General features: G+C 51.2%; 1 protein-coding gene across 1 annotated transcript in view; it reads left to right on the forward strand.

The window, feature by feature from the left end:
- The first annotated feature begins 1,147 nt into the window (after positions 1-1,147).
- The window catches only part of arhgap36 (Rho GTPase activating protein 36), a 32,959-nt gene continuing 7,117 nt past the window's right edge, over positions 1,148-26,989 (forward strand). Inside the window, exons 1-6 of the mRNA XM_072464416.1 lie at positions 1,148-1,476; positions 20,326-20,536; positions 21,147-21,202; positions 21,674-21,824; positions 23,308-23,456; positions 23,725-23,892. Of these exons, the coding sequence (XP_072320517.1) occupies positions 1,351-1,476; positions 20,326-20,536; positions 21,147-21,202; positions 21,674-21,824; positions 23,308-23,456; positions 23,725-23,892 (861 nt within the window). The 5' untranslated portion in view covers positions 1,148-1,350. The remainder of the gene's footprint in view (positions 1,477-20,325; positions 20,537-21,146; positions 21,203-21,673; positions 21,825-23,307; positions 23,457-23,724; positions 23,893-26,989) is intronic.

Genomic DNA, 26,989 nt, shown 5'->3' on the forward strand with positions numbered 1-26,989 from the left:
AGGCAGGAGGCCACTCCCCATCAGACAGGAGGCCACTCCCCTCAGCAGGAGGCCACTCCCCTCATGCAAGAGGCCACTCCCCTCAGGCAGGAGGCCACTCCCCTCAGGCAGGAGGCCACTCCCCTCAGGCAAGAGGCCACTCCCCTCAGGCAGGAGGCCACTCCCCTCAGGCCGTTGGACTCATAAACACTTACTCTACATATTTCATACATTTGTGAAAATATTAAGCCTGATTTTTATTCTTATTTTTTTATCCAGAGCTTGTTTCTTTTATCTCATTGCAGATTCACATTGTTTCTCTTTTGACTCTTTGTTTTATGTTGCTCCAGGACAAGTTCCTGTGTTAGTGAGTTCTGTATCTTTTGTTTCTAATGTGTCGACTCATTTGTATCTGAAAATATGACGATATATTTATCTGAGTAAACAACAGATATTTGATATTATCCTCTGACTTTTTCTACATTTATTCATTTTGTTCTCGTCTGTTACAAAAAGGAAACTAACAATAAACCAAACAAATTTGCCTTAAAATTCACTCAAATGTAGATTTAGATTCCTCCTGGACTTTTGACTTCAAGCCCCTGCAAACAAGGAACAGGCCCTAAACCGCAGGTGTCAAAGGTCAGGGGTCAAAGGTCAGGGGTCAAAGGTCAGGTGCATTCAGGGGCATGTATGACAAGAGCAGAACATGCATCAAGTCTATTTTCATCTTATTTTGTTAACCCTACTTTTATTCGTTTCTTATTTTGTATTTAAAGTTGTTGTCATGTTGTTGTTGTTGTCATGTTGTTGTCGTGTTGTTGTGTTGTTGTTGTCCAGTTGTTTTTGTTGTTGTTGTCCTGTTGTTATCGTTGTGTTGTTGTTATCATGTTGTTGTTGTTGTTGTTGTGGTGTTGTTGTTGTCCTGTTGCTGTTGTTGTTGTCCTGTTGTTGTTGTTGTTGTTGTGGTGTTGTTGTTGTCCTGTTGTTGTCGTCGTGTTGTTGTTGTTATTGTGTTGTTGTTGTTCTGTTGCACTTTGTGTGGCTAAAGCTCCTGGTCTGTAAACGTTTGTTTTCTCTGTTAAACTGGTTCCTGTTTCCTGACCGTTGTTGTTGTTGTTGTCCTGTTTCCTGACCGTTGTTGTTGTTGTTGTCCTGTTTCCTGACTGTTGTTGGTGGTGATTGTCGCCCTCAGAGTCGGCGCCCAGAGTGTTCGGCTTGCCGCTGTCGCAGGTCATCGCTAACGACCGCGCCCACAAGCGTCGTCAGGACGAGCTGAAGGAGAGTCGCAGGGACTGCCTGGACCTGGAGGCCAGCGTGCTGCGCTTCAGGGCCGAGAAGAGGCTCCTGTTCTCGGGGGGCCGGCCCCTGATGAGCCCCGCCTTCTGTGGACCGCCGGGGTCGCCCTCCGCCAACGCCGTCGCACCCGCGCCATTCTCCCACGACAAGCCACAATCACCCACGTTCCTAGACAACAGCGGCCGGGTGCAGCGCAGGGTGAGGACCAGAGGGTTAGCAAAGGGTTGGCAAGGGGTTAGCAGGGGCTTAGCAAAAGGTTAGCAAAGGATTAGTAAAGGGTTAGCAAAGGGTTAGTAAAAGGTTAGCAAAGGGTTAGTAAAGGGTTGGCAAGGGGTTAGCAAAAGGGCTTAGCAAATGGTTAGCGAAGGGTTAGCAAAAGGGTAAGTAAAGAGTTAGCAAAGAGTTAGTAGAGGGTTAGCAAAGGGTTAGCAAAGGGTAAGTAAAGGGTTAGCAAAGGGTTAGCAAAAGGTTAGCAAAGGGTTAGCAAAGGGTTAGCAAGGTGTTAGCAAAGGGTTAGAAAAGAGTACGGTGGGGATGGCGGGTTCTTTGACTTCTCTGCATGTGAGGGGCATGGCTAAAGCTAGTGTGTGTGAGGGGCGTGGCTAAAGCTAGCGTGTTTGAGGGGCGTGGCTAAAGCTAGCGTGTGTGAGGGGCGTGGCTAAAGCTAGCGTGTTTGAGGGGCGTGGCTAAAGCTAGCGTGTGTGAGGGGCGTGGCTAAAGCTAGTGTGTGTGAGGGGCGTGGCTAAAGCTAGTGTGTGTGAGGGGCGTGGCTAAAGCTAGTGTGTGTGAGGGGCGTGGCTAAAGCTAGTGCGTGTGAGGGGCGTGGCTAAAGCGAGTGTGTGTGAGGGGCGTGGCTAAAGCTAGTGTGTGTGAGGGGCGTGGCTAAAGCTAGTGTGTGTGAGGGGCGTGGCTAAAGCTAGTGTGTGTGAGGGGCGTGGCTAAAGCTAGTGTGTGTGAGGGGCGTGGCTAAAGCTAGTGCGTGTGAGGGGCGTGGCTAAAGCTAGTGTGTGTGAGGGGCGTGGGTAAAGCTAGTGTGTTTGAGGGGCGTGGCTAAAGCTAGTGTGTGTGAGGGGCGTGGCTAAAGCTAGTGTGTGTGAGGGGCGTGGCTAAAGCTAGTGTGTGTGAGGGGCGTGGCTAAAGCTAGTGCGTGTGAGGGGCGTGGCTAAAGCTAGTGTGTGTGAGGGGCGTGGGTAAAGCTAGTGTGTTTGAGGGGCGTGGCTAAAGCTAGTGTGTTTGAGGGGCGTGGCTAAAGCTAGTGTGTGTGAGGGGCGTGGCTAAAACTAGTGTGTGTGAGGGGCGTGGCTAAAGCTAGTGCGTGTGAGGGGCGTGGCTAAAGCTAGTGTGTGTGAGGGGCGTGGCTAAAGCTAGTGCGTGTGAGGGGCGTGGCTAAAGCTAGTGTGTGTGAGGGGCGTGGCTAAAGCTAGTGCGTGTGAGGGGCGTGGGTAAAGCTAGTGTGTTTGAGGGGCGTGGCTAAAGCTAGTGTGTGTGAGGGGCGTGGCTAAAGCTAGTGTGTGTGAGGGGCGTGGCTAAAGCTAGTGTGTGTGAGGGGCGTGGCTAAAGCTAGTGTGTGTGAGGGGCGTGGCTAAAGCTAGTGTGTGTGAGGGGCGTGGCTAAAGCTAGTGTGTGTGAGGGGCGTGGCTAAAGCTAGTGTGTGTGAGGGGCGTGGCTAAAGCTAGTGTGTGTGAGGGGCGTGGCTAAAGCTAGTGTGTGTGAGGGGCGTGGCTAAAGCTAGTGTGTGTGAGGGGCGTGGCTAAAGCTAGTGTGTGTGAGGGGCGTGGCTAAAGCTAGTGTGTGTGAGGGGCGTGGCTAAAGCTAGTGTGTGTGAGGGGCGTGGCTAAAGCTAGTGTGTGTGAGGGGCGTGGCTAAAGCTAGTGTGTGTGAGGGGCGTGGCTAAAGCTAGTGTGTGTGAGGGGCGTGGCTAAAGCTAGTGTGTGTGAGGGGCGTGGCTAAAGCTAGTGTGTGTGAGGGGCGTGGCTAAAGCTAGTGTGTGTGAGGGGCGTGGCTAAAGCTAGTGTGTGTGAGGGGCGTGGCGTCTTTGGATTTGGGTCATGTCAGACGCTTTATGACCTGGAAACATCAGATTGTGGCTCTTGACAAAGCGAGTGCCGTGCGGCCGTAAACAGGAAGCAGCTGTTGCTAACGCGCTACGCTAGCTGTGCGTTGCTATTGGATCCCCAAATGTTGGGTTTAAATCTCAAAACTTTGCATTTTCATTGTTTTTCACTCTTTTTATAGATTTTTTTTTTTTAGAACAATTAAGTTTATGTTAATTTGCGACATGGAACGGGCGGGACATGAGACCGCTGGTGCCACACGGGGGCGCTACTTTACACTGCCGTTGTGTCCATGAGCAAGACACTGGCTCCAGTTCATGAAGAGTACGCTGGTGAGTGAGCGTGTGTCTGTGGCTGGTATTTGCCCTTTGACCTCAGTCTGAGGACGAGGTCACGGCAGGATCGCTCCTCCCAGAGTTTCACACATAATTCAAGCGTTTCACAGGTTTTTAGTCACGTGGGCGTCGCTGAACGTGCCACGCCCCTTTTCCTCCCAACACGCCCCTTTTCATCCCGACACGCCCCTTTTCCTCCCAACACGCCCCTTTTAATCCCGACACGCCCCTTTTCATCCCGACACGCCCCTTTTCATCCCGACACGCCCTTTATTCTCCCGACTACACTCTGTGCTTCATCACGTCGACCTTTACGGACTTTCGGGAACGAGAATTTGTCTGGACTTTGATGTAGCTCCCACTCCAACTGCCCCGGGACCACGTGGTCACTGCTTCTAAACTGCCCCGGGACCACGTGGTCACTGCACCCAAACTACCCCGGGACCACGTGGTCACTGCATCTAAACTGCCCCGGGACCACGTGGTCACTGCTTCTAAACTGTCCCGGGACCACGTGGTCACTGCTTCTAAACTGTCCCGGGACCACGTGGTCACTGCATCTAAACTGCCCCGGGACCACGTGGTCACTGCATCTAAACTGCCCCGGGACCACGTGGTCACTGCTTCTAAACTGCCCCGGGACCACGTGGTCACTGCACCCAAACTACCCCGGGACCACGTGGTCACTGCATCTAAACTGCCCCGGGACCACGTGGTCACTGCTTCTAAACTGTCCCGGGACCACGTGGTCACTGCTTCTAAACTGTCCCGGGACCACGTGGTCACTGCATCTAAACTGCCCCGGGACCACGTGGTCACTGCATCTAAACTGCCCCGGGACCACGTGGTCACTGCTTCTAAACTGCCCCGGGACCACGTGGTCACTGCTTCTAAACTGCCCTGGGACCACGTGGTCACTGCACCCAAACTACCCCGGGACCACGTGGTCACTGCTTCTAAACTGTCCCGGGACCACGTGGTCACTGCACCCAAACTGCCCCGGGACCACGTGGTCACTGCACCCAAACTACCCCGGGACCACGTGGTCACTGCATCTAAACTGCCCCGGGACCACGTGGTCACTGCTTCTAAACTGTCCCGGGACCACGTGGTCACTGCTTCTAAACTGTCCCGGGACCACGTGGTCACTGCATCTAAACTGCCCCGGGACCACGTGGTCACTGCATCTAAACTGCCCCGGGACCACGTGGTCACTGCTTCTAAACTGCCCCGGGACCACGTGGTCACTGCTTCTAAACTGCCCCGGGACCACGTGGTCACTGCACCCAAACTACCCCGGGACCACGTGGTCACTGCTTCTAAACTGTCCCGGGACCACGTGGTCACTGCACCCAAACTGCCCCGGGACCACGTGGTCACTGCACCCAAACTGCCCCGGGACCACGTGGTCACTGCGCCCAAACTGCCCCGGGACCACGTGGTAACTGCATCTAAACTGTCCCGGGACCACGTGGTCACTGCTTCTAAACTGCCCCGGGACCACGTGGTCACTGCTTCTGAACTGTCCCGGGACCACGTGGTCACTGCATCTAAACTGTCCCGGGACCACGTGGTCACTGCTTCTAAACTGTCCCGGGACCACGTGGTCACTGCTTCTAAACTGTCCCGGGACCACGTGGTCACTGCATCTAAACTGTCCCGGGACCACGTGGTCACTGCATCTAAACTGTCCCTGGACCACGTGGTCACTGCATCTAAACTGCCCCGGGACCACGTGGTCACTGCTTCTAAACTGTCCCGGGACCACGTGGTCACTGCTTCTAAACTGTCCCGGGACCACGTGGTCACTGCATCTAAACTGCCCCGGGACCACGTGGTCACTGCTTCTAAACTGTCCCGGGACCACGTGGTCACTGCTTCTAAACTGTCCCGGGACCACGTGGTCACTGCATCTAAACTGCCCCGGGACCACGTGGTCACTGCTTCTAAACTGCCCCGGGACCACGTGGTCACTGCTTCTAAACTGCCCTGGGACCACGTGGTCACTGCACCCAAACTACCCCGGGACCACGTGGTCACTGCTTCTAAACTGTCCCGGGACCACGTGGTCACTGCACCCAAACTGCCCCGGGACCACGTGGTCACTGCGCCCAAACTGCCCCGGGACCACGTGGTCACTGCATCTAAACTGTCCCGGGACCACGTGGTCACTGCTTCTAAACTACCCCGGGACCACGTGGTCACTGCTTCTAAACTGCCCCGGGACCACGTGGTCACTGCTTCTGAACTGTCCCGGGACCACGTGCTCACTGCTTCTAAACTGTCCCGGGACCACGTGGTCACTGCACCCAAACTAACCCGGGACCACGTGGTCACTGCTTCTAAACTGTCCCGGGACCACGTGGTCACTGCTTCTAAACTGTCCCGGGACCACGTGGTCACTGCTTCTAAACTGTCCCTGGACCACGTGGTCACTGCATCTAAACTGTCCCGGGACCACGTGGTCACTGCATCTAAACTGCCCCGGGACCACGTGGTCACTGCATCTAAACTGCCCCGGGACCACGTGGTCACTGCTTCTAAACTCTCCCGGGACCACGTGGTCACTGCTTCTAAACTGCCCCGGGACCACGTGGTCACTGCTTCTAAACTGCCCCGGGACCACGTGGTCACTGCACCCAAACTACCCCGGGACCACGTGGTCACTGCATCTAAACTGCCCCGGGACCACGTGGTCACTGCTTCTAAACTGTCCCGGGACCACGTGGTCACTGCTTCTAAACTGTCCCGGGACCACGTGGTCACTGCATCTAAACTGCCCCGGGACCACGTGGTCACTGCATCTAAACTGCCCCGGGACCACGTGGTCACTGCTTCTAAACTGCCCCGGGACCACGTGGTCACTGCTTCTAAACTGCCCTGGGACCACGTGGTCACTGCACCCAAACTACCCCGGGACCACGTGGTCACTGCTTCTAAACTGTCCCGGGACCACGTGGTCACTGCACCCAAACTGCCCCGGGACCACGTGGTCACTGCACCCAAACTGCCCCGGGACCACGTGGTCACTGCGCCCAAACTGCCCCGGGACCACGTGGTAACTGCATCTAAACTGTCCCGGGACCACGTGGTCACTGCTTCTAAACTGCCCCGGGACCACGTGGTCACTGCTTCTGAACTGTCCCGGGACCACGTGCTCACTGCACCCAAACTACCCCGGGACCACGTGATCACTTCACTTAAACTGCCCCGGGACCACGTGGTCACTGCTTCTAAACTGCCCCGGGACCACGTGGTCACTTCACTTAAACTGCCCCGGGACCATGTGGTCACTGCTTCTAAACTGCCCCGGGACCACGTGGTCACTTCACTTAAACTGCCCCGGGACCACGTGGTCACTGCTTCTAAACTGCCCCGGGACCACGTGGTCACTGCATCTAAACTGCCCCGGGACCACGTGGTCACTGCTTCTTAACTTCCCCGTGACCACGTGGTCACTTCACCTAAACTGCCCCGGGACCACGTGGTCACTGCATCTAAACTTCCCCGGGACCACGTGGTCACTGCTTTTTAACTGCCCCGGGACCACGTGGTCACTTCACCTTAACTGCCCCGGGACCACGTGGTCACTGCTTCTAAACTGTCCCGGGACCACGGGGTCACTGCGTTAGCGTTAGCGTAACTACCGTATGCAGCCGGTACTCCACCTCTGATCCACAGCTAGCTTAAGCCGCTAAAGCCGAGCGGAGACGTGTCATTTATGTATCTGCAGTAGCCAATCGGACGCAGAGAAAAGGTCACGTGACGTCTCCAAAGTGCAGTTCAGGCTTGTTTTGGGTTCGAACGCTTCGGACGACAAACCTCACACTTTAGACACACGATTCAGAGACGGAGAGGAAAAGGTCACGTCAGAGAGGAAAAGGTCACGTCAGAGAGGAAAAGGTCACGTCAGAGAGGAAAAGGTCACGTCAGAGAGGAAAAGGTCACGTCAGAGAGGAAAAGGTCACGTCAGAGAGGAAAAGGTCACGTGGGAGAGGAAAAGGTCACGTGGGAGAGGAAAAGGTCACGTCAGAGAGGAAAAGGTCACGTGGGAGAGGAAAAGGTCACGTCAGAGAGGAAAAGGTCACGTTGGAGAGGAAAAGGTCACGTGGGAGAGGAAAAGGTCACGTGGGAGAGGAAAAGGTCACGTAGGAGAGGAAAAGGTCACGTCAGAGAGGAAAAGGTCACGTCAGAGAGGAAAAGGTCACGTCGGAGAGGAAAAGGTCAAGTGGGAGAAGAAAAGGTCACGTCAGAGAGGAAAAGGTCACGTGGGAGAGGAAAAGGTCACGTCAGAGAGGAAAAGGTCACGTCAGAGAGGAAAAGGTCACGTGGGAGAGGAAAAGGTCACGTCGGATAGGAAAAGGTCACTTGGGAGAGGAAAAGGTCACATCGGAGAGGAAAAGGTCACGAGAGGAAAAGGTCACGTGGGAGAGGAAAAGCTCACGAGAGGAAAAGGTCACGTGGGAGAAGAAAAGGTCACGTCGGAGAGGAAAAGGTCACGTGGGAGAGGAAAAGGTCACGTCAGAGAGGAAAAGGTCACGTGGGAGAGGAAAAGGTCACGTCGGAGAGGAAAAGGTCACGTCAGAGAGGAAAAGGTCACATCGGAGAGGAAAAGGTCACGAGAGGAAAAGGTCACGTGGGAGAGGAAAAGGTCACGAGAGGAAAAGGTCACGTGGGAGAAGAAAAGGTCACGTCGGAGAGGAAAAGGCACGTGGGAGAGGAAAAGGTCACGTCAGAGAGGAAAAGGTCACGTGGGAGAGGAAAAGGTCACGTGGGAGAGGAAAAGGTCACGTCAGAGAGGAAAAGGTCACGTTGGAGAGGAAAAGGTCACGTCAGAGAGGAAAAGGTCACGTGGGAGAGGAAAAGGTCACGTGGGAGAGGAAAAGGTCACGTCGGATAGGAAAAGGTCACTTGGGAGAGGAAAAGGTCACGAGAGGAAAAGGTCACGTTGGAGAGGAAAAGGTCACGTCAGAGAGGAAAAGGTCACGTTGGAGAGGAAAAGGTCACGAGAGGAAAAGGTTACGTCGGAGAGGAAAAGGTCACATCAGAGAGGAAAAGGTCACGTGGGAGAGGAAAAGGTCACGTCGGAGAGGAAAAGGTCACGTGGGAGAGGAAAAGGTCACGTCAGAGAGGAAAAGGTTACGTCGGAGAGGAAAAGGTCACGTCGGAGAGGAAAAGGTCACGTCGGAGAGGAAAAGGTCAAGTGGGAGAAGAAAAGGTCACGTCAGAGAGGAAAAGGTCACGTGGGAGAGTAAAAGGTCACGTCGGATAGGAAAAGGTCACATCGGAGAGGAAAAGGTCACGAGAGGAAAAGGTCACGTGGGAGAGGAAAAGGTCACGAGAGGAAAAGGTCACGTGGGAGAGGAAAAGGTCACGTCGGAGAGGAAAAGGGCACGTGGGAGAGGAAAAGGTCACGAGAGGAAAAGGTCACGTGGGAGAGGAAAAGGTCACGTCGGAGAGGAAAAGGTCACGTGGGAGAGGAAAAGGTCACGTCAGAGAGGAAAAGGTCACGTGGGAGAGGAAAAGGTCACGTGGGAGAGGAAAAGGTCACGTCGGAGAGGAAAAGGTCACGTGGGAGAGGAAAAGGTCACGTCAGAGAGGAAAAGGTCACGTGGGAGAGGAAAAGGTCACGTGGGAGAGGAAAAGGTCACGAGAGGAAAATGTTACGTCGAAGAGGAAAAGGTCACATCAGAGAGGAAAAGGTCACGTCAGAGAGGAAAAGGTCACGTCGGAGAGGAAAAGGTCACGTCAGAGAGGAAAAGGTCACATCGGGGAGGAAAAGGTCACGAGAGGAAAAGGTCACGTCAGAGAGGAAAAGGTCACGTCGGAGAGGAAAAGGTCACGTCAGAGAGGAAAAGGTCACATCGGGGAGGAAAAGGTCACGAGAGGAAAAGGTCACGTGGGAGAGGAAAAGGTCACGAGAGGAAAAGGTCACGTGGGAGAAGAAAAGGTCACGTGGGAGAGGAAAAGGTCACGAGAGGAAAAGGTCACATCGGAGAGGAAAAGGTCACGAGAGGAAAAGGTCACGTGGGAGAAGAAAAGGTCACGTCGGAGAGGAAAAGGTCACGTGGGAGAGGAAAAGGTCACGTCAGAGAGGAAAAGGTCACGTGGGAGAGGAAAAGGTCACGTCGGAGAGGAAAAGGTCACGTGGGAGAGGAAAAGGTCACGTCAGAGAGGAAAAGGTCACGTGGGAGAGGAAAAGGTCACGTCAGAGAGGAAAAGGTCACGTCGGAGAGGAAAAGGTCACGTCAGAGAGGAAAAGGTCACGTCAGAGAGGAAAAGGTCACGTCAGAGAGGAAAAGGTCACGTCAGAGAGGAAAAGGTCACGTGGGAGAGGAAAAGGTCACGAGAGGAAAAGGTCACGTGGGAGAGGAAAAGGTCACGTCGGAGAGGAAAAGGTCACGTGGGAGAGGAAAAGGTCACGTCAGAGAGGAAAAGGTCATGTGGGAGAGGAAAAGGTCACGAGAGGAAAAGGTCACGTGGGAGAGGAAAAGGTCACGTCGGAGAGGAAAAGGTCACGAGAGGAAAAGGTCACGTGAGAGAGGAAAAGGTCACGTCGGAGAGGAAAAGGTCACGTGGGAGAGGAAAAGGTCACGTCAGAGAGGAAAAGGTCACGTCGGAGAGGAAAAGGTCACGTGGGAGAGGAAAAGGTCACGTCAGAGAGGAAAAGGTCATGTGGGAGAGGAAAAGGTCACGAGAGGAAAAGGTCACGTTGGAGAGGAAAAGGTCACGTTGGAGAGGAAAAGGTCAAGTGGGAGAAGAAAAGGTCACATCAGAGAGGAAAAGGTCACGTGGGAGAGGAAAAGGTCACATGGGAGAGGAAAAGGTCACGTCGGAGAGGAAAAGGTCACGTGGGAGAGGAAAAGGTCACGTCAGAGAGGAAAAGGTCACGTCAGAGAGGAAAAGGTCACGTGGGAGAGGAAAAGGTCACGTGGGAGAGGAAAAGGTCACGTCGGAGAGGAAAAGGTCACGTCAGAGAGGAAAAGGTCACGTCGGAGAGGAAAAGGTCACGTGGGAGAGGAAAAGGTCACGTCAGAGAGGAAAAGGTCACGTTGGAGAGGAAAAGGTCACGAGAGGAAAAGGTTACGTCGGAGAGGAAAAGGTCACGAGAGGAAAAGGTCACGTGCGAGAGGAAAAGGTCACGAGAGGAAAAGGTCACGTGGGAGAAGAAAAGGTCACGTCGGAGAGGAAAAGGTCACGTGGGAGAGGAAAAGGTCACGTCAGAGAGGAAAAGGTCACGTGGGAGAGGAAAAGGTCACGTCGGAGAGGAAAAGGTCACGTCAGAGAGGAAAAGGTCAAATCGGAGAGGAAAAGGTCACGAGAGGAAAAGGTCACGTGGGAGAGGAAAAGGTCACGAGAGGAAAAGGTCACGTGAGAGAAGAAAAGGTCACGTCGGAGAGGAAAAGGTCACGTGGGAGAGGAAAAGGTCACGTCAGAGAGGAAAAGGTCACGTGGGAGAGGAAAAGGTCACGTGGGAGAGGAAAAGGTCACGTCGGAGAGGAAAAGGTCACGTGGGAGAGGAAAAGGTCACGAGAGGAAAAGGTTACGTCGGAGAGGAAAAGGTCACGTCAGAGAGGAAAAGGTCACGTTGGAGAGGAAAAGGTCACGTCAGAGAGGAAAAGGTCACGTGGGAGAGGAAAAGGTCACGTCGGATAGGAAAAGGTCACTTGGGAGAGGAAAAGGTCACGAGAGGAAAAGGTTACGTCGGAGAGGAAAAGGTCACGTCAGAGAGGAAAAGGTCACGTTGGAGAGGAAAAGGTCACGAGAGGAAAAGGTTACGTCGGAGAGGAAAAGGTCACATCAGAGAGGAAAAGGTCACGTGGGAGAGGAAAAGGTCACGTCGGAGAGGAAAAGGTCACGTGGGAGAGGAAAAGGTCACGTCAGAGAGGAAAAGGTTACGTCGGAGAGGAAAAGGTCACGTCGGAGAGGAAAAGGTCACGTCGGAGAGGAAAAGGTCAAGTGGGAGAAGAAAAGGTCACGTCAGAGAGGAAAAGGTCACGTGGGAGAGTAAAAGGTCTTGTGGGAGAGGAAAAGGTCACGTCGGATAGGAAAAGGTCACATCGGAGAGGAAAAGGTCACGAGAGGAAAAGGTCACGTGGGAGAGGAAAAGGTCACGAGAGGAAAAGGTCACGTGGGAGAGGAAAAGGTAACGTCGGAGAGGAAAAGGGCACGTGGGAGAGGAAAACTTCACGAGAGGAAAAGGTCACGTGGGAGAGGAAAAGGTCACGTCGGAGAGGAAAAGGTCACGTGGGAGAGGAAAAGGTCACGTCAGAGAGGAAAAGGTCACGTCGGAGAGGAAAAGGTCACGTGGGAGAGGAAAAGGTCACGTCAGAGAGGAAAAGGTCACGTGGGAGAGGAAAAGGTCACGTGGGAGAGGAAAAGGTCACGTCGGAGAGGAAAAGGTCACGTGGGAGAGGAAAAGGTCACGTCAGAGAGGAAAAGGTCACGTGGGAGAGGAAAAGGTCACGTGGGAGAGGAAAAGGTCACGTCGGAGAGGAAAAGGTCACGTGGGAGAGGAAAAGGTCACGTCAGAGAGGAAAAGGTCACCTCAGAGAGGAAAACGTCACTTGGGAGAGGAAAAGGTCACGTCAGAGAGGAAAAGGTCACGTTGGAGAGGAAAAGGTCACGAGAGGAAAATGTTACGTCGAAGAGGAAAAGGTCACATCAGAGAGGAAAAGGTCACGTCAGAGAGGAAAAGGTCACGTCGGAGAGGAAAAGGTCACGTCAGAGAGGAAAAGGTCACATCGGGGAGGAAAAGGTCACGAGAGGAAAAGGTCACGTGGGAGAGGAAAAGGTCACGAGAGGAAAAGGTCACGTCGGAGAGGAAAAGGTCACGTGGGAGAGGAAAAGGTCACGTCAGAGAGGAAAAGGTCACGTGGGAGAGGAAAAGGTCACGTCAGAGAGGAAAAGGTCACGTCAGAGAGGAAGAGGAAAAGGTCACGAGAGGAAAAGGTCACGAGAGGAAAAGGTCACGAGAGGAAAAGGTCACGTGGGAGAGGAAAAGGTCACGAGAGGAAAAGGTCACGTCGGAGAGGAAAAGGTCACGTGGGAGAGTAAAAGGTCACGTCAGAGAGGAAAACTTCACGTGGGAGAGGAAAAGGTCACGAGAGGAAAAGGTCGCGTCGGAGAGGAAAAGGTCACGAGAGGCAAAAGGTCACGTCGGAGAGGAAAAGGTCACATTGGAGAGGAAAAGGTCACGAGAGGAAAAGGTCACGTCGGAGAGGAAAAGGTCACGAGAGGCAAAAGGTCACGTCGGAGAGGAAAACGTCACGTCGGAGAGGAAAAGGTCACGTGGGAGAGGAAAAGGTCACGTCAGAGAGGAAAAGGTCACGAGAGGAAAAGGTCACGTCGGAGAGGCAAAGGTCAAGTGGGAGAGGAAAAGGTCACGTGAGGAAAAGGTCACGTCGAAGAGGAAAAGGTCAATTTGGAGAGGAAAAGGTCACGTGAGGAAAAGGTCACGTCGGAGAGGAAAAGGTCACGTCAGAGAGGAAAAGGTCCCGTTGGAGAGGAAAAGGTCACGTCAGAGAGGAAAAGGTCACGTCGGAGAGGAAAAGGTCACGAGAGGAAAAGGTCACGTTGGAGAGGCAAAGGTCACGAGAGGAAAAGGTCACGTCGGAGAGGAAAAGGTCACGTCGGAGAGGAAAAGGTCACGAGAGGAAAAGGTCACGTTGGAGAGGCAAAGGTCACGAGAGGAAAAGGTCACGTCGGAGAGGAAAAGGTCACGTCGGAGAGGAAAAGGTCACGTCAGAGAGGAAAAGGTCACGTCGGAGAGGAAAAGGTCACGAGAGGAAAAGGTCATGTCGGAGAGGCAAAGGTCACGAGAGGAAAAGGTCACGTCGGAGAGGAAAAGGTCACGAGAGGTAAAGGTCACGTCGGAGAGGAAAAGGTCACGTCGGAGAGGAAAAGGTCACGAGAGGAAAAGGTCACGTCGGAGAGGAAAAGGTCACGAGAGGAAAAGGTCACGTCGGAGAGGAAAAGGTCACGTCGGAGAGGAAAAGGTCACGTCGTAGAGGAAAAGGTCACGAGAGGAAAAGGTCACGTCGGAGAGGCAAAGGTCAAGTGGGAGAGGAAAAGGTCACGTGAGGAAAAGGTCACGTCAAAGAGGAAAAGGTCAAGTGGGAGAGGAAAAGGTCACGTGAGGAAAAGGTCACGTCGGAGAGGAAAAGGTCACGTCAGAGAGGAAAAGGTCCCGTTGGAGAGGAAAAGGTCACGAGAGGAAAAGGTCACGTTGGAGAGGCAAAGGTCACGAGAGGAAAAGGTCACGTCGGAGAGGAAAAGGTCACGTTGGAGAGGAAAAGGTCACGAGAGGAAAAGGTCACGTCGGAGAGGAAAAGGTCACGAGAGGAAAAGGTCACGTCGGAGAGGAAAAGGTCACGTCGGAGAGGAAAAGGTCACGAGAGGAAAAGTTCACGTCGGAGAGGAAAAGGTCACGAGAGGAAAAGGTCACGTCGGAGAGGAAAAGGTCACGTCGGAGAGGAAAAGGTCACGTGGGAGAGGAAAAGGTCACGTCAGAGAGGAAAAGGTCACGTCGGAGAGGAAAAGGTCACGTCGTAGAGGAAAAGGTCACGAGAGGAAAAGGTCACGTCGGAGAGGCAAAGGTCAAGTGGGAGAGGAAAAGGTCACGTGAGGAAAAGGTCACATCGAAGAGGAAAAGGTCAAGTGGGAGAGGAAAAGGTCACGTGAGGAAAAGGTCACGTCGGAGAGGAAAAGGTCACGTTGGAGAGGAAAAGGTCACGAGAGGAAAAGGTCACGTCGGAGAGGAAAAGGTCACGAGAGGAAAAGGTCACGTCGGAGAGGAAAAGGTCACGTCGGAGAGGAAAAGGTCACGAGAGGAAAAGTTCACGTCGGAGAGGAAAAGGTCACGAGAGGAAAAGGTCACGTCGGAGAGGAAAAGGTCACGTCGGAGAGGAAAAGGTCACGTGGGAGAGGAAAAGGTCACGTCAGAGAGGAAAAGGTCACGTCGGAGAGGAAAAGGTCACGTCGTAGAGGAAAAGGTCACGAGAGGAAAAGGTCACGTCGGAGAGGCAAAGGTCAAGTGGGAGAGGAAAAGGTCACGTGAGGAAAAGGTCACATCGAAGAGGAAAAGGTCAAGTGGGAGAGGAAAAGGTCACGTGAGGAAAAGGTCACGTCGGAGAGGAAAAGGTCACGTCAGAGAGGAAAAGGTCCCGTTGGAGAGGAAAAGGTCACGTCAGAGAGGAAAAGGTCACGAGAGGAAAAGGTCACGTTGGAGAGGCAAAGGTCACGAGAGGAAAAGGTCACGTCGGAGAGGAAAAGGTCACGTTGGAGAGGAAAAGGTCACGAGAGGAAAAGGTCACGTCGGAGAGGAAAAGGTCACGAGAGGAAAAGGTCACGTCGAAGAGGAAAAGGTCACGTCAGAGAGGAAAAGGTCACGTCGGAGAGGAAAAGGTCACGTCGGAGAGGAAAAGGTCACGAGAGGAAAAGGTCACGTCGGAGAGGAAAAGGTCACGAGAGGAAAAGGTCACGTCGGAGAGGAAAAGGTCACGTCGGAGAGGAAAAGGTCACGTGGGAGAGGAAAAGGTCACGTCAGAAAGGAAAAGGTCACGTCAGAGAGGAAAAGGTCACGTCAGAGAGGAAAAGGTCACGTCGGAGAGGAAAAGGTCACGAGAGGAAAAGGTCACGTCGGAGAGGCAAAGGTCAAGTGGGAGAGGAAAAGGTCACGTCAGAGAGGTAAAGGTCACGTGGGAGAGGAAAAGGTCACGTCAGAGAGGAAAAGGTCACGAGAGGAAAAGGTCACGTCAGAGAGGAAAAGGTCACGTCAGAGAGGAAAAGGTCACGTCGGAGAGGAAAAGGTCACGTCGGAGAGGAAAAGGTCACGTCGGAGAGGAAAAGGTCACGTCAGAGAGGAAAAGGTCACGTCAGAGAGGAAAAGGTCACGTCAGAGAGGCAAAGGTCAAGTGGGAGAGGAAAAGGTCACGTCAGAGAGGTAAAGGTCACGTGGGAGAGGAAAAGGTCACGTCAGAGAGGAAAAGGTCACGAGAGGAAAAGGTCACGTCAGAGAGGAAAAGGTCACGTCAGAGAGGAAAAGGTCACGTTGGAGAGGAAAAGGTCACGAGAGGAAAAGGTCACGTCAGAGAGGAAAAGGTCACGTCAGAGAGGAAAAGGTCACGTTGGAGAGGAAAAGGTCACGTCAGAGAGGAAAAGGTCACGTCGGAGAGGAAAAGGTCACGTCGGAGAGGAAAAGGTCACGTCGGAGAGGAAAAGGTCACGAGAGGAAAAGGTCACGTCGGAGAGGCAAAGGTCACGAGAGGAAAAGGTCAATTTGGAGAGGAAAAGGTCACGTGAGGAAAAGGTCACGTCGGAGAGGAAAAGGTCACGTCAGAGAGGAAAAGGTCACGTCGGAGAGGAAAAGGTCACGAGAGGAAAAGGTCACGTTGGAGAGGCAAAGGTCACGAGAGGAAAAGGTCACGTCGGAGAGGAAAAGGTCACGTCAGAGAGGAAAAGGTCACGGTGGAGAGGAAAAGGTCACGTCAGAGAGGAAAAGGTCACGTCGGAGAGGAAAAGGTCACGAGAGGAAAAGGTCATGTCGGAGAGGCAAAGGTCACGAGAGGAAAAGGTCACGTCGGAGAGGAAAAGGTCACGAGAGGTAAAGGTCACGTCGGAGAGGAAAAGGTCACGTCGGAGAGGAAAAGGTCACGAGAGGAAAAGGTCACGTCGGAGAGGAAAAGGTCACGAGAGGAAAAGGTCACGTCGGAGAGGAAAAGGTCACGTCGGAGAGGAAAAGGTCACGTGGGAGAGGAAAAGGTCACGTCAGAGAGGAAAAGGTCACGTCGGAGAGGAAAAGGTCACGTCGTAGAGGAAAAGGTCACGAGAGGAAAAGGTCACGTCGGAGAGGCAAAGGTCAAGTGGGAGAGGAAAAGGTCACGTGAGGAAAAGGTCACGTCGAAGAGGAAAAGGTCAAGTGGGAGAGGAAAAGGTCACGTGAGGAAAAGGTCACGTCGGAGAGGAAAAGGTCACGTCAGAGAGGAAAAGGTCCCGTTGGAGAGGAAAAGGTCACGTCAGAGAGGAAAAGGTCACGTCGGAGAGGAAAAGGTCACGAGAGGAAAAGGTCACGTTGGAGAGGCAAAGGTCACGAGAGGAAAAGGTCACGTCGGAGAGGAAAAGGTCACGTTGGAGAGGAAAAGGTCACGAGAGGAAAAGGTCACGTCGGAGAGGAAAAGGTCACGAGAGGAAAAGGTCACGTCGGAGAGGAAAAGGTCACGTCAGAGAGGAAAAGGTCACGTCGGAGAGGAAAAGGTCACGTCGGAGAGGAAAAGGTCACGAGAGGAAAAGTTCACGTCGGAGAGGAAAAGGTCACGAGAGGAAAAGGTCACGTCGGAGAGGAAAAGGTCACGTGGGAGAGGAAAAGGTCACGTCAGAAAGGAAAAGGTCACGTCAGAGAGGAAAAGGTCACGTCAGAGAGGAAAAGGTCACGTCGGAGAGGAAAAGGTCACGTCGTAGAGGAAAAGGTCACGAGAGGAAAAGGTCACGTCGGAGAGGCAAAGGTCAAGTGGGAGAGGAAAAGGTCACGTGAGGAAAAGGTCACGTCGAAGAGGAAAAGGTCAAGTGGGAGAGGAAAAGGTCACGTGAGGAAAAGGTCACGTCGGAGAGGAAAAGGTCACGTCAGAGAGGAAAAGGTCCCGTTGGAGAGGAAAAGGTCACGTCAGAGAGGAAAAGGTCACGTCGGAGAGGAAAAGGTCACGAGAGGAAAAGGTCACGTTGGAGAGGCAAAGGTCACGAGAGGAAAAGGTCACGTCGGAGAGGAAAAGGTCACGTTGGAGAGGAAAAGGTCACGAGAGGAAAAGGTCACGTCGGAGAGGAAAAGGTCACGAGAGGAAAAGGTCACGTCGGAGAGGAAAAGGTCACGTCAGAGAGGAAAAGGTCACGTCGGAGAGGAAAAGGTCACGTCGGAGAGGAAAAGGTCACGAGAGGAAAAGTTCACGTCGGAGAGGAAAAGGTCACGAGAGGAAAAGGTCACGTCGGAGAGGAAAAGGTCACGTGGGAGAGGAAAAGGTCACGTCAGAAAGGAAAAGGTCACGTCAGAGAGGAAAAGGTCACGTCAGAGAGGAAAAGGTCACGTCGGAGAGGAAAAGGTCACGTCGTAGAGGAAAAGGTCACGAGAGGAAAAGGTCACGTCGGAGAGGCAAAGGTCAAGTGGGAGAGGAAAAGGTCACGTCAGAGAGGTAAAGGTCACGTGGGAGAGGAAAAGGTCACGTCAGAGAGGAAAAGGTCACGAGAGGAAAAGGTCACGTCAGAGAGGAAAAGGTCACGTCAGAGAGGAAAAGGTCACGTTGGAGAGGAAAAGGTCACGTCAGAGAGGAAAAGGTCACGTCGGAGAGGAAAAGGTCACGTCGGAGAGGAAAAGGTCACGTCGGAGAGGAAAAGGTCACGTCAGAGAGGAAAAGGTCACGTCAGAGAGGAAAAGGTCACGTCAGAGAGGAAAAGGTCACGTGGCAGAGGAAAAGGTCACGTCAGAGAGGTAAAGGTCACGTGGGAGAGGAAAAGGTCACGTCAGAGAGGAAAAGGTCACGTTGGAGAGGAAAAGGTCACGTCAGAGAGGAAAAGGTCACGTCGGAGAGGAAAAGGTCACGTCGGAGAGGAAAAGGTCACGAGAGGAAAAGGTCACGTCAGAGAGGAAAAGGTCACGTCAGAGAGGAAAAGGTCACGTTGGAGAGGAAAAGGTCACGAGAGGAAAAGGTCACGTCAGAGAGGAAAAGGTCACGTCAGAGAGGAAAAGGTCACGTCGGAGAGGAAAAGGTCACGTCGGAGAGGAAAAGGTCACGTCGGAGAGGAAAAGGTCACGTCGGAGAGGAAAAGGTCACGAGAGGAAAAGGTCACGTCGGAGAGGCAAAGGTCACGAGAGGAAAAGGTCATGTCGGAGAGGAAAAGGTCACGTGGGAGAGGAAAAGGTCACGTTGTTCCCATTGGTTTTGGGTCAAACATGTCCGTGACTCATGTCCCTGAACCTCAGCGTCTCATGAAGCTCTGGAGATGGAGAGAAGACGTTTAATGCCTCAGCCTGGAACATTCTGACTCAGAATTGTGCTTCTCAAACTGTGGAACCAGGAATTCTTCTGCAGTTGAAGTCCAGACACAAATATGTTGTATATTCAAATATGTACACCGCAAACTTTTATCCTGTTGTCGTGTTTTCAGACAGAAACGAGGCGTTTTCTGTGTAAAAACAGCCCAAATGTCACGTATGTGGGACATTTGAATGTGAAAAATGGACAAAGCAGTTTAAATGTCTTCATTTTGTCCACATTTTAGACAAAAAAACATTTACAGAGGATTTTGGATTTATTATTAAGTTTGTGACTAAACTAGTTTGTGGCCTCATTTTTTAGACTTGAGAGTGTGATAAAGGCTCAGAACCTTGTGTGGGAGGAGCATGTCTCAGTGGGAGGAGCATGTCTCAGTGGGAGGAGCGTGTCTCTGTGGGAGGAGCATGTCTCTGTGGGAGGAGCATGTCTCAGTGGGAGGAGCATGTCTCTGTGGGAGGAGCATGTCTCAGTGGGAGGAGCATGTCTCTGTGGGAGGAGCATGTCTCTGTGGGAGGAGCGTGTCTCTGTGGGAGGAGCATGTCTCTGTGGGAGGAGCATGTCTCAGTGGGAGGAGCATGTCTCTGTGGGAGGAGCGTGTCTCTGTGGGAGGAGCATGTCTCTGTGGGAGGAGCATGTCTCAGTGGGAGGAGCATGTCTCTGTGGGAGGAGCGTGTCTCTGTGGGAGGAGCGTGTCTCTGTGGGAGGAGCGTGTCTCTGTGGGAGGAGCATGTCTCTGTGGGAGGAGCGTGTCTCTGTGGGAGGAGCTTGTCTCTGTGGGAGGAGCGCGTCTCTGTGGGAGGAGCATGTCTCTGTGGGAGGAGCTTGTCTCTGTGGGAGGAGCGCGTCTCTGTGGGAGGAGCATGTCTCTGTGGGAGGAGCATGTCTCTGTGGGAGGAGCATGTCTCTGGGAGGAGCATGTCTCTGTGGGAGGAGCATGTCTCTGTGGGAGGAGCATGTCTCTGTGGGAGGAGCATGTCTCTGGGAGGAGCATGTCTCTGGGAGGAGCATGTCTCTGGGAGGAGCATGTCTCTGTGGGAGGAGCGTGTCTCTGTGGGAGGAGCGTGTCTCTGTGGGAGGAGCTTGTCTCTGTGGGAGGAGCGTGTCTCTGGGAGGAGCATGTCTCTGGGAGGAGCATGTCTCTGTGGGAGGAGCATGTCTCTGGGAGGAGCATGTCTCTGGGAGGAGCATGTCTCTGTGGGAGGAGCGTGTCTCTGGGAGGAGCATGTCTCTGGGAGGAGCATGTCTCTGTGGGAGGAGCGTGTCTCTGTGGGAGGAGCGTGTCTCTGTGGGAGGAGCTTGTCTCTGTGGGAGGAGCATGTCTCTGTGGGAGGAGCGTGTCTCTGTGGGAGGAGCGTGTCTCTGTGGGAGGAGCGTGTCTCTGTGGGAGGAGCATGTCTCTGTGGGAGGAGCATGTCTCTGGGAGGAGCATGTCTCTGGGAGGAGCATGTCTCTGTGGGAGGAGCGTGTCTCTGTGGGAGGAGCGTGTCTCTGTGGGAGGAGCGTGTCTCTGTGGGAGGAGCTTGTCTCTGTGGGAGGAGCGTGTCTCTGTGGGAGGAGCTTGTCTCTGTGGGAGGAGCATGTCTCGTAGAACCGGTCTAACCTGGCCTGTGTCCTCAGGGCGGTCTCTCCGTGGACTCCATCTCAGACCTTGTAGAGAGTCAGTCTCGCCTGCTGGAGGCGCTGCAGCTGTCTCACCCGGCTGAGCTGGACCTGAAGAAGCCTCATGACTCCAGCAGGGGGCGCACCCCAACCAAACTGAGCCTGAACCCCATCTACAGACAAGTGCCCCGCCTGGTGGAGAGCTGCTGCCACTGCATCCAGACACACGGTCAGAAACGCAGTGTACTCATGACTTCATCATGGTTATAATTACATATGTCATTTTTCTGCAGGTTTACAGACGGTGTGTTATTACATGTGTCATGATTCTGCAGGTTTACACACGGTGTGTTATTACATGTGTCATGTTTCTGCAGGTTTACACACGGTGTGTTATTATATGTGTCATGATTCTGCAGGTTTACAGACGGTGTGTTATTACATGTGTCATGTTTCTGCAGGTTTACACACGGTGGGTTATTATATATGTCATGATTCTGCAGGTTTACAGACGGTGTGTTATTATATGTGTCATGATTCTGCAGGTTTACAGACGGTGTGTTATTACATGTGTCATGATTCTGCAGATTTACAAACGGTGTGTTATTATATGTGTCATGATTCTTCAGGTTTACAGACGGTGTGTTATTATATGTGTCATGATTCTGCAGGTTTACAGACGGTGTGTTATTACATGTGTCATGATTCTGCAGATTTACAAACGGTGTGTTATTATATGTGTCATGATTCTTCAGGTTTACAGACGGTGTGTTATTACATGTGTCATGATTCTGCAGGTTTACAGACGGTGTGTTATTACATATGTCATGATTCTGCAGGTTTACAGACGCTGGGCATTTTCCGCGTGGGCAGCTCCAAGAAGCGCGTCCGCCAGGTGAGGGCGCTGTTCTCTCTGTGAAGCAGGAGAGGAAACGAGACAGTTTCACAGTTACTCAAATGAGCCGCTCACACCTGTGGTCAGTCTGTGAATGGGACCGACAGGGGCCGACAGGGGCTGACAGGGGCTGAGAGGGGCCGACAGGGGCCGACAGGGGCTGACAGGAGCTGACAGGAGCTGACAGGGGCCGAATGGTGCTGACAGGGGCTGACAGGGGCCGACAGGGGCTGACAGGGGCCGATGGGGACAGACAGGGGCTGACAGGGGCTGAAAGGGGCCGACAGGGGCCGACAGAGGCTGACAGGAGCTGACAGGGGCTGACAGGGGCCGATGGGGACCGACAGAGGCTGACAGGAGCTGACAGGGGCTGACAGGGGCTGACAGGGGGCATTTGTTGATCATGTCGGCGGATGAGGAGCAGATTGCTAAACTCAGAGGCTTTTGTCTGTTTTCATGACGGTTCCGCAGTTACGTGAAGACTTCGACCTGGGCGTCGACGTGCCGCTGGACGAGGAGCAGAGTCTCCACGACGTCGCCGCGCTGCTTAAAGAGTTCTTACGGGATATGCCTGACCCTCTGTTACCACGGGAACTGTACCCGGCCTTCCTCCACGCCAACTGTACGCCAAATGCACTCGTGTTTATTACCCTAGAACCTGTAATTTGTTTCTTGTGTTTCTTGGTGTTTCTTGTGTTTCTTGTGTTTCTTGTGTTTCTTGATGTTTCTTGGTGTTTCTTGTGTTTCTTGTGTTTCTTGTGTTTCTTGTGTTTCTTGTGTTTCTTGTGTTTCTTGGTGTTTCTTGTGTTTCTTGTGTTTCTTGTGTTTCTTGGTGTTTCTTGTGTTTCTTGGTGTTTCTTGGTGTTTCTTGGTGTTTCTTGTGTTTCTTGTGTTTCTTGTGTTTCTTGTGTTTCTTGTGTTTCTTGTGTTTCTTGGTGTTTCTTGTGTTTCTTGTGTTTCTTGTGTTTCTTGTGTTTCTTGTGTTTCTTGTGTTTCTTGGTGTTTCTTGTGTTTCTTGTGTTTCTTGTGTTTCTTGTGTTTCTTGTGTTTCTTGTGTTTCTTGGTGTTTCTTGGTGTTTCTTGTGTTTCTTATGTTTCTTGTGTTTCTTGTGTTTCTTGTGTTTCTTGTGTTTCTTGTGTTTCTTGTGTTTCTTGGTGTTTCTTGTGTTTCTTGGTGTTTCTTGTGTTTCTTGTGTTTCTTGTGTTTCTTGGTGTTTCTTGGTGTTTCTTGTGTTTCTTGGTGTTTCTTGGTGTTTCTTGTGTTTCTTGGTGTTTCTTGATGTTTCTTGTGTTTCTTGTGTTTCTTGGTGTTTCTTGTGTTCCTTGGTGTTTCTTGGTGTTTCTTGAAGTTCCTGTATGTCCTTCTTGATGACTCTTAGTGTTTCCTGGTGTTTCTTGATGTTTCTTGGTGTTTCTTGTGTTTCTTTGTGTTTCTTGTGTTTCTTGGTGTTTCTTGTGTTTCTTATGTTTCTTGTGTTTCTTGTGTTTCTTGTGTTTCTTGTGTTTCTTGGTGTTTCTTGTGTTTCTTGGTGTTTCTTGTGTTTCTTGTGTTTCTTGTGTTTCTTGGTGTTTCTTGGTGTTTCTTGTGTTTCTTGGTGTTTCTTGATGTTTCTTGTGTTTCTTGTGTTTCTTGGTGTTTCTTGTGTTCCTTGGTGTTTCTTGGTGTTTCTTGAAGTTCCTGTATGTCCTTCTTGATGACTCTTAGTGTTTCCTGGTGTTTCTTGATGTTTCTTGGTGTTTCTTGTGTTTCTTTGTGTTTCTTGTGTTTCTTGGTGTTTCTTGTGTTTCTTGGTGTTTCTTGATGTTTCTTGTGTTTCTTGTGTTTCTTGGTGTTTCTTGTGTTTCTTGGTGTTTCTTGATGTTTCTTGTGTTTCTTGTGTTTCTTGTGTTTCTTGATGTTTCTTGATGTTTCTTGGTGTTTCTTGGTGTTTCTTGAAGTTCCTGTATGTCCTTCTTGATGACTCTTAGTGTTTCCTGGTGTTTCTTGATGTTTCTTGGTGTTTCTTGATGTTTCTTGACAACTCTTAGTGTTTCTTGATGTCCTTCTTGATATTTCTTGGTGTTCCTTGACGTTCCTCGATGTTCTTGTCTCTCTTCTGTCCCAGCCTTGCGCGGCGCTGAGCAGATGGACTTCCTGCAGTTGCTCCTGTACCTTCTCCCTCCCTGTAACTCGGACACTCTGCTCAGGTTGCTGTCTCTGCTGCACACGGTCCAGAGCTACGCCCAGGACTGCGTCAGCCCTGAGGGAGAACAGGTACGCTTGCACGCCGTTTGGACCAATCACATCGCAGCATACTAAATAAAAACTCATAATAAAGGCTAAAAAGACTCAAATTACATGCATTTTCACCGGCCAAAACTAAGAATTAAAGTAGATGTTTTCGCCAACTAAAAGAACAGATTTTTTCCGAATTATAGATAATAAAGAAGAATCCAAGATCCCCAAAGCGATCCCACTTTGAGGGATTCTGGAACTCGTCTGGTACTCTTGGTTTAACCCTGTCGGTGCTTCGCCTGCGCAGATCTCGGGGAACAAGATGACGGCTGCGAACCTGGCTGTGATCTTCGGCCCAAACCTGCTGCAGAAGGAGAAGATGTCGGAGAGTCCTCTGTGTCTGGGCATCGAAGACAGCAACGCTATTATCAACGTGACGCTACTGTTGATCCAGAACTACAGGAAGCTCTTCACGGTAAGAGACAGAACTACAGGAAGCTCTTTACAGTAAGAGACAGAACTACAGGAAGCTCTTCACGATAAGAGACAGAACTACAGGAAGCTCTTCACGATAAGAGACAGAACTACAGGAAGCTCTTCACGGTAAGAGACAGAACTACAGGAAGCTCTTCACGATAAGAGACAAAACTACAGGAAGCTCTTCACGATAAGCGACAGAACTACAGGAAGCTCTTCACAGTAAGAGACAGAACTACAGGAAGCTCTTCACGGTAAGAGACAGAACTACAGGAAGCTCTTCACAGTAAGAGACAGAACTACAGGAAGCTCTTCACGATAAGAGACAGAACTACAGGAAGCTCTTCACGATAAGAGACAGAACTACAGGAAGCTCTTCACGATAAGAGACAGAACTACAGGAAGCTCTTCACGATAAGAGACAAAACTACAGGAAGCTCTTCACGGTAAGAGACAGAACTACAGGAAGCTCTTCACGGTAAGAGACAGAACTACAGGAAGCTCTTCACGGTAAGAGACAGAACTACAGGAAGCTCTTCACAGTAAGAGACAGAACTACAGGAAGCTCTTCACGATAAGAGACAGAACTACAGGAAGCTCTTCACGATAAGCGACAGAACTACAGGAAGCTCTTCACAGTAAGAGACAGAACTACAGGAAGCTCTTCACGATAAGAGACAGAACTACAGGAAGCTCTTCACGATAAGAGACAGAACTACAGGAAGCTCTTCACGATAAGAGACAAAACTACAGGAAGCTCTTCACGGTAAGAGACAGAACTACAGGAAGCTCTTCACGGTAAAAGACAGAACTACAGGAAGCTCTTCACGATAAGAGACAGAACTACAGGAAGCTCTTCACAGTAAGAGACAGAACTACAGGAAGCTCTTCACGATAAGAGACAAAACTACAGGAAGCTCTTCACAGTAAGAGACAGAACTACAGGAAGCTCTTCACAGTAAGAGACAGAACTACAGGAAGCTCTTCACAGTAAGAGACAGAACTACAGGAAGCTCTTTACAGTAAGAGACAGAACTACAGGAAGCTCTTCACAGTAAGAGACAGAACCAGAGGAAGCTCTTCACAGTAAGAGACAGAACTACAGGTAGCTCTTCACAGTAAGAGACAGAACTACAGGAAGCTCTTCACAGTAAGAACCAGAACTACAGGAAGCTCTTCACAGTAAGAGACAGAACTACATGAAGCTCTTCACAGTAAGATACAGAACTACAGGAAGCTCTTTACAGTAAGAGACAGAACTACAGGAAGCTCTTCACAGTAAGAGACATAACTACAGGAAGCTCTTCACAGTAAGAGACAGAACTACAGGAAGCTCTTCACAGTAAGAGACAGAACTACAGGAAGCTCTTCACAGTAAGAGACAGAACTACAGGAAGCTCTTCACAGTAAGAGACAGAACTACAGGAAGCTCTTCACAGTAAGAGACAAAACTACAGGAAGCTCTTCACGATAAGCGACAGAACTACAGGAAGCTCTTCACAGTAAGAGACAGAACTACAGGAAGCTCTTCACGGTAAGAGACAGAACTACAGGAAGCTCTTCACAGTAAGAGACAGAACTACAGGAAGCTCTTCACGATAAGAGACAGAACTACAGGAAGCTCTTCACGGTAAGAGACAGAACTACAGGAAGCTCTTCACGATAAGAGACAGAACTACAGGAAGCTCTTCACGATAAGAGACAGAACTACAGGAAGCTCTTCACGGTAAGAGACAGAACTACAGGAAGCTCTTCACGGTAAGAGACAGAACTACAGGAAGCTCTTCACAGTAAGAGACAGAACTACAGGAAGCTCTTCACGATAAGAGACAGAACTACAGGAAGCTCTTCACGGTAAGAGACAGAACTACAGGAAGCTCTTCACGATAAGAGACAGAACTACAGGAAGCTCTTCACGATAAGAGACAGAACTACAGGAAGCTCTTCACGGTAAGAGACAGAACTACAGGAAGCTCTTCACGGTAAGAGACAGAACTACAGGAAGCTCTTCACGGTAAGAGACAGAACTACAGGAAGCTCTTCACGGTAAGAGACAGAACTACAGGAAGCTCTTCACGGTAAGAGACAGAACTACAGGAAGCTCTTCACGGTAAGAGACAGAACTACAGGAAGCTCTTCACGATAAGAGACAGAACTACAGGAAGCTCTTCACGATAAGCGACAGAACTACAGGAAGCTCTTCACGATAAGAGACAGAACTACAGGAAGCTCTTCACGGTAAGAGACAGAACTACAGGAAGCTCTTCACGGTAAGAGACAGAACTACAGGAAGCTCTTCACGGTAAGAGACAGAACTACAGGAAGCTCTTCACAGTAAGAGACAGAACTACAGGAAGCTCTTCACGATAAGAGACAGAACTACAGGAAGCTCTTCACGGTAAGAGACAGAACTACAGGAAGCTCTTCACGATAAGAGACAGAACTACAGGAAGCTCTTCACGATAAGAGACAGAACTACAGGAAGCTCTTCACGGTAAGAGACAGAACTACAGGAAGCTCTTCACGGTAAGAGACAGAACTACAGGAAGCTCTTCACGGTAAGAGACAGAACTACAGGAAGCTCTTCACGGTAAGAGACAGAACTACAGGAAGCTCTTCACGGTAAGAGACAGAACTACAGGAAGCTCTTCACGGTAAGAGACAGAACTACAGGAAGCTCTTCACGATAAGAGACAGAACTACAGGAAGCTCTTCACGATAAGCGACAGAACTACAGGAAGCTCTTCACGATAAGAGACAGAACTACAGGAAGCTCTTCACGATAAGAGACAGAACTACAGGAAGCTCTTCACGATAAGAGACAAAACTACAGGAAGCTCTTCACGGTAAGAGACAAAACTACAGGAAGCTCTTCACGATAAGAGACAAAACTTCAGGAAGCTCTTCACGATAAGAGACAGAACTACAGGAAGCTCTTCACGTTAAGAGACAAAACTACAGGAAGCTTTTCACGGTAAGAGACAGAACTACAGGAAGCTCTTCACGATAAGAGACAAAACTACAGGAAGCTCTTCACAGTAAGAGACAGAACTACAGGAAGCTCTTCACAGTAAGAGACAGAACTACAGGAAGCT

The sequence above is a fragment of the Eucyclogobius newberryi genome, unplaced genomic scaffold (genome assembly GCF_026437365.1).
Source record: "Eucyclogobius newberryi isolate DKJ021-1_F unplaced genomic scaffold, fEucNew1.0.hap1 SCAF_469, whole genome shotgun sequence".
NCBI classification, from domain to species: Eukaryota; Metazoa; Chordata; class Actinopteri; order Gobiiformes; family Gobiidae; genus Eucyclogobius; species Eucyclogobius newberryi.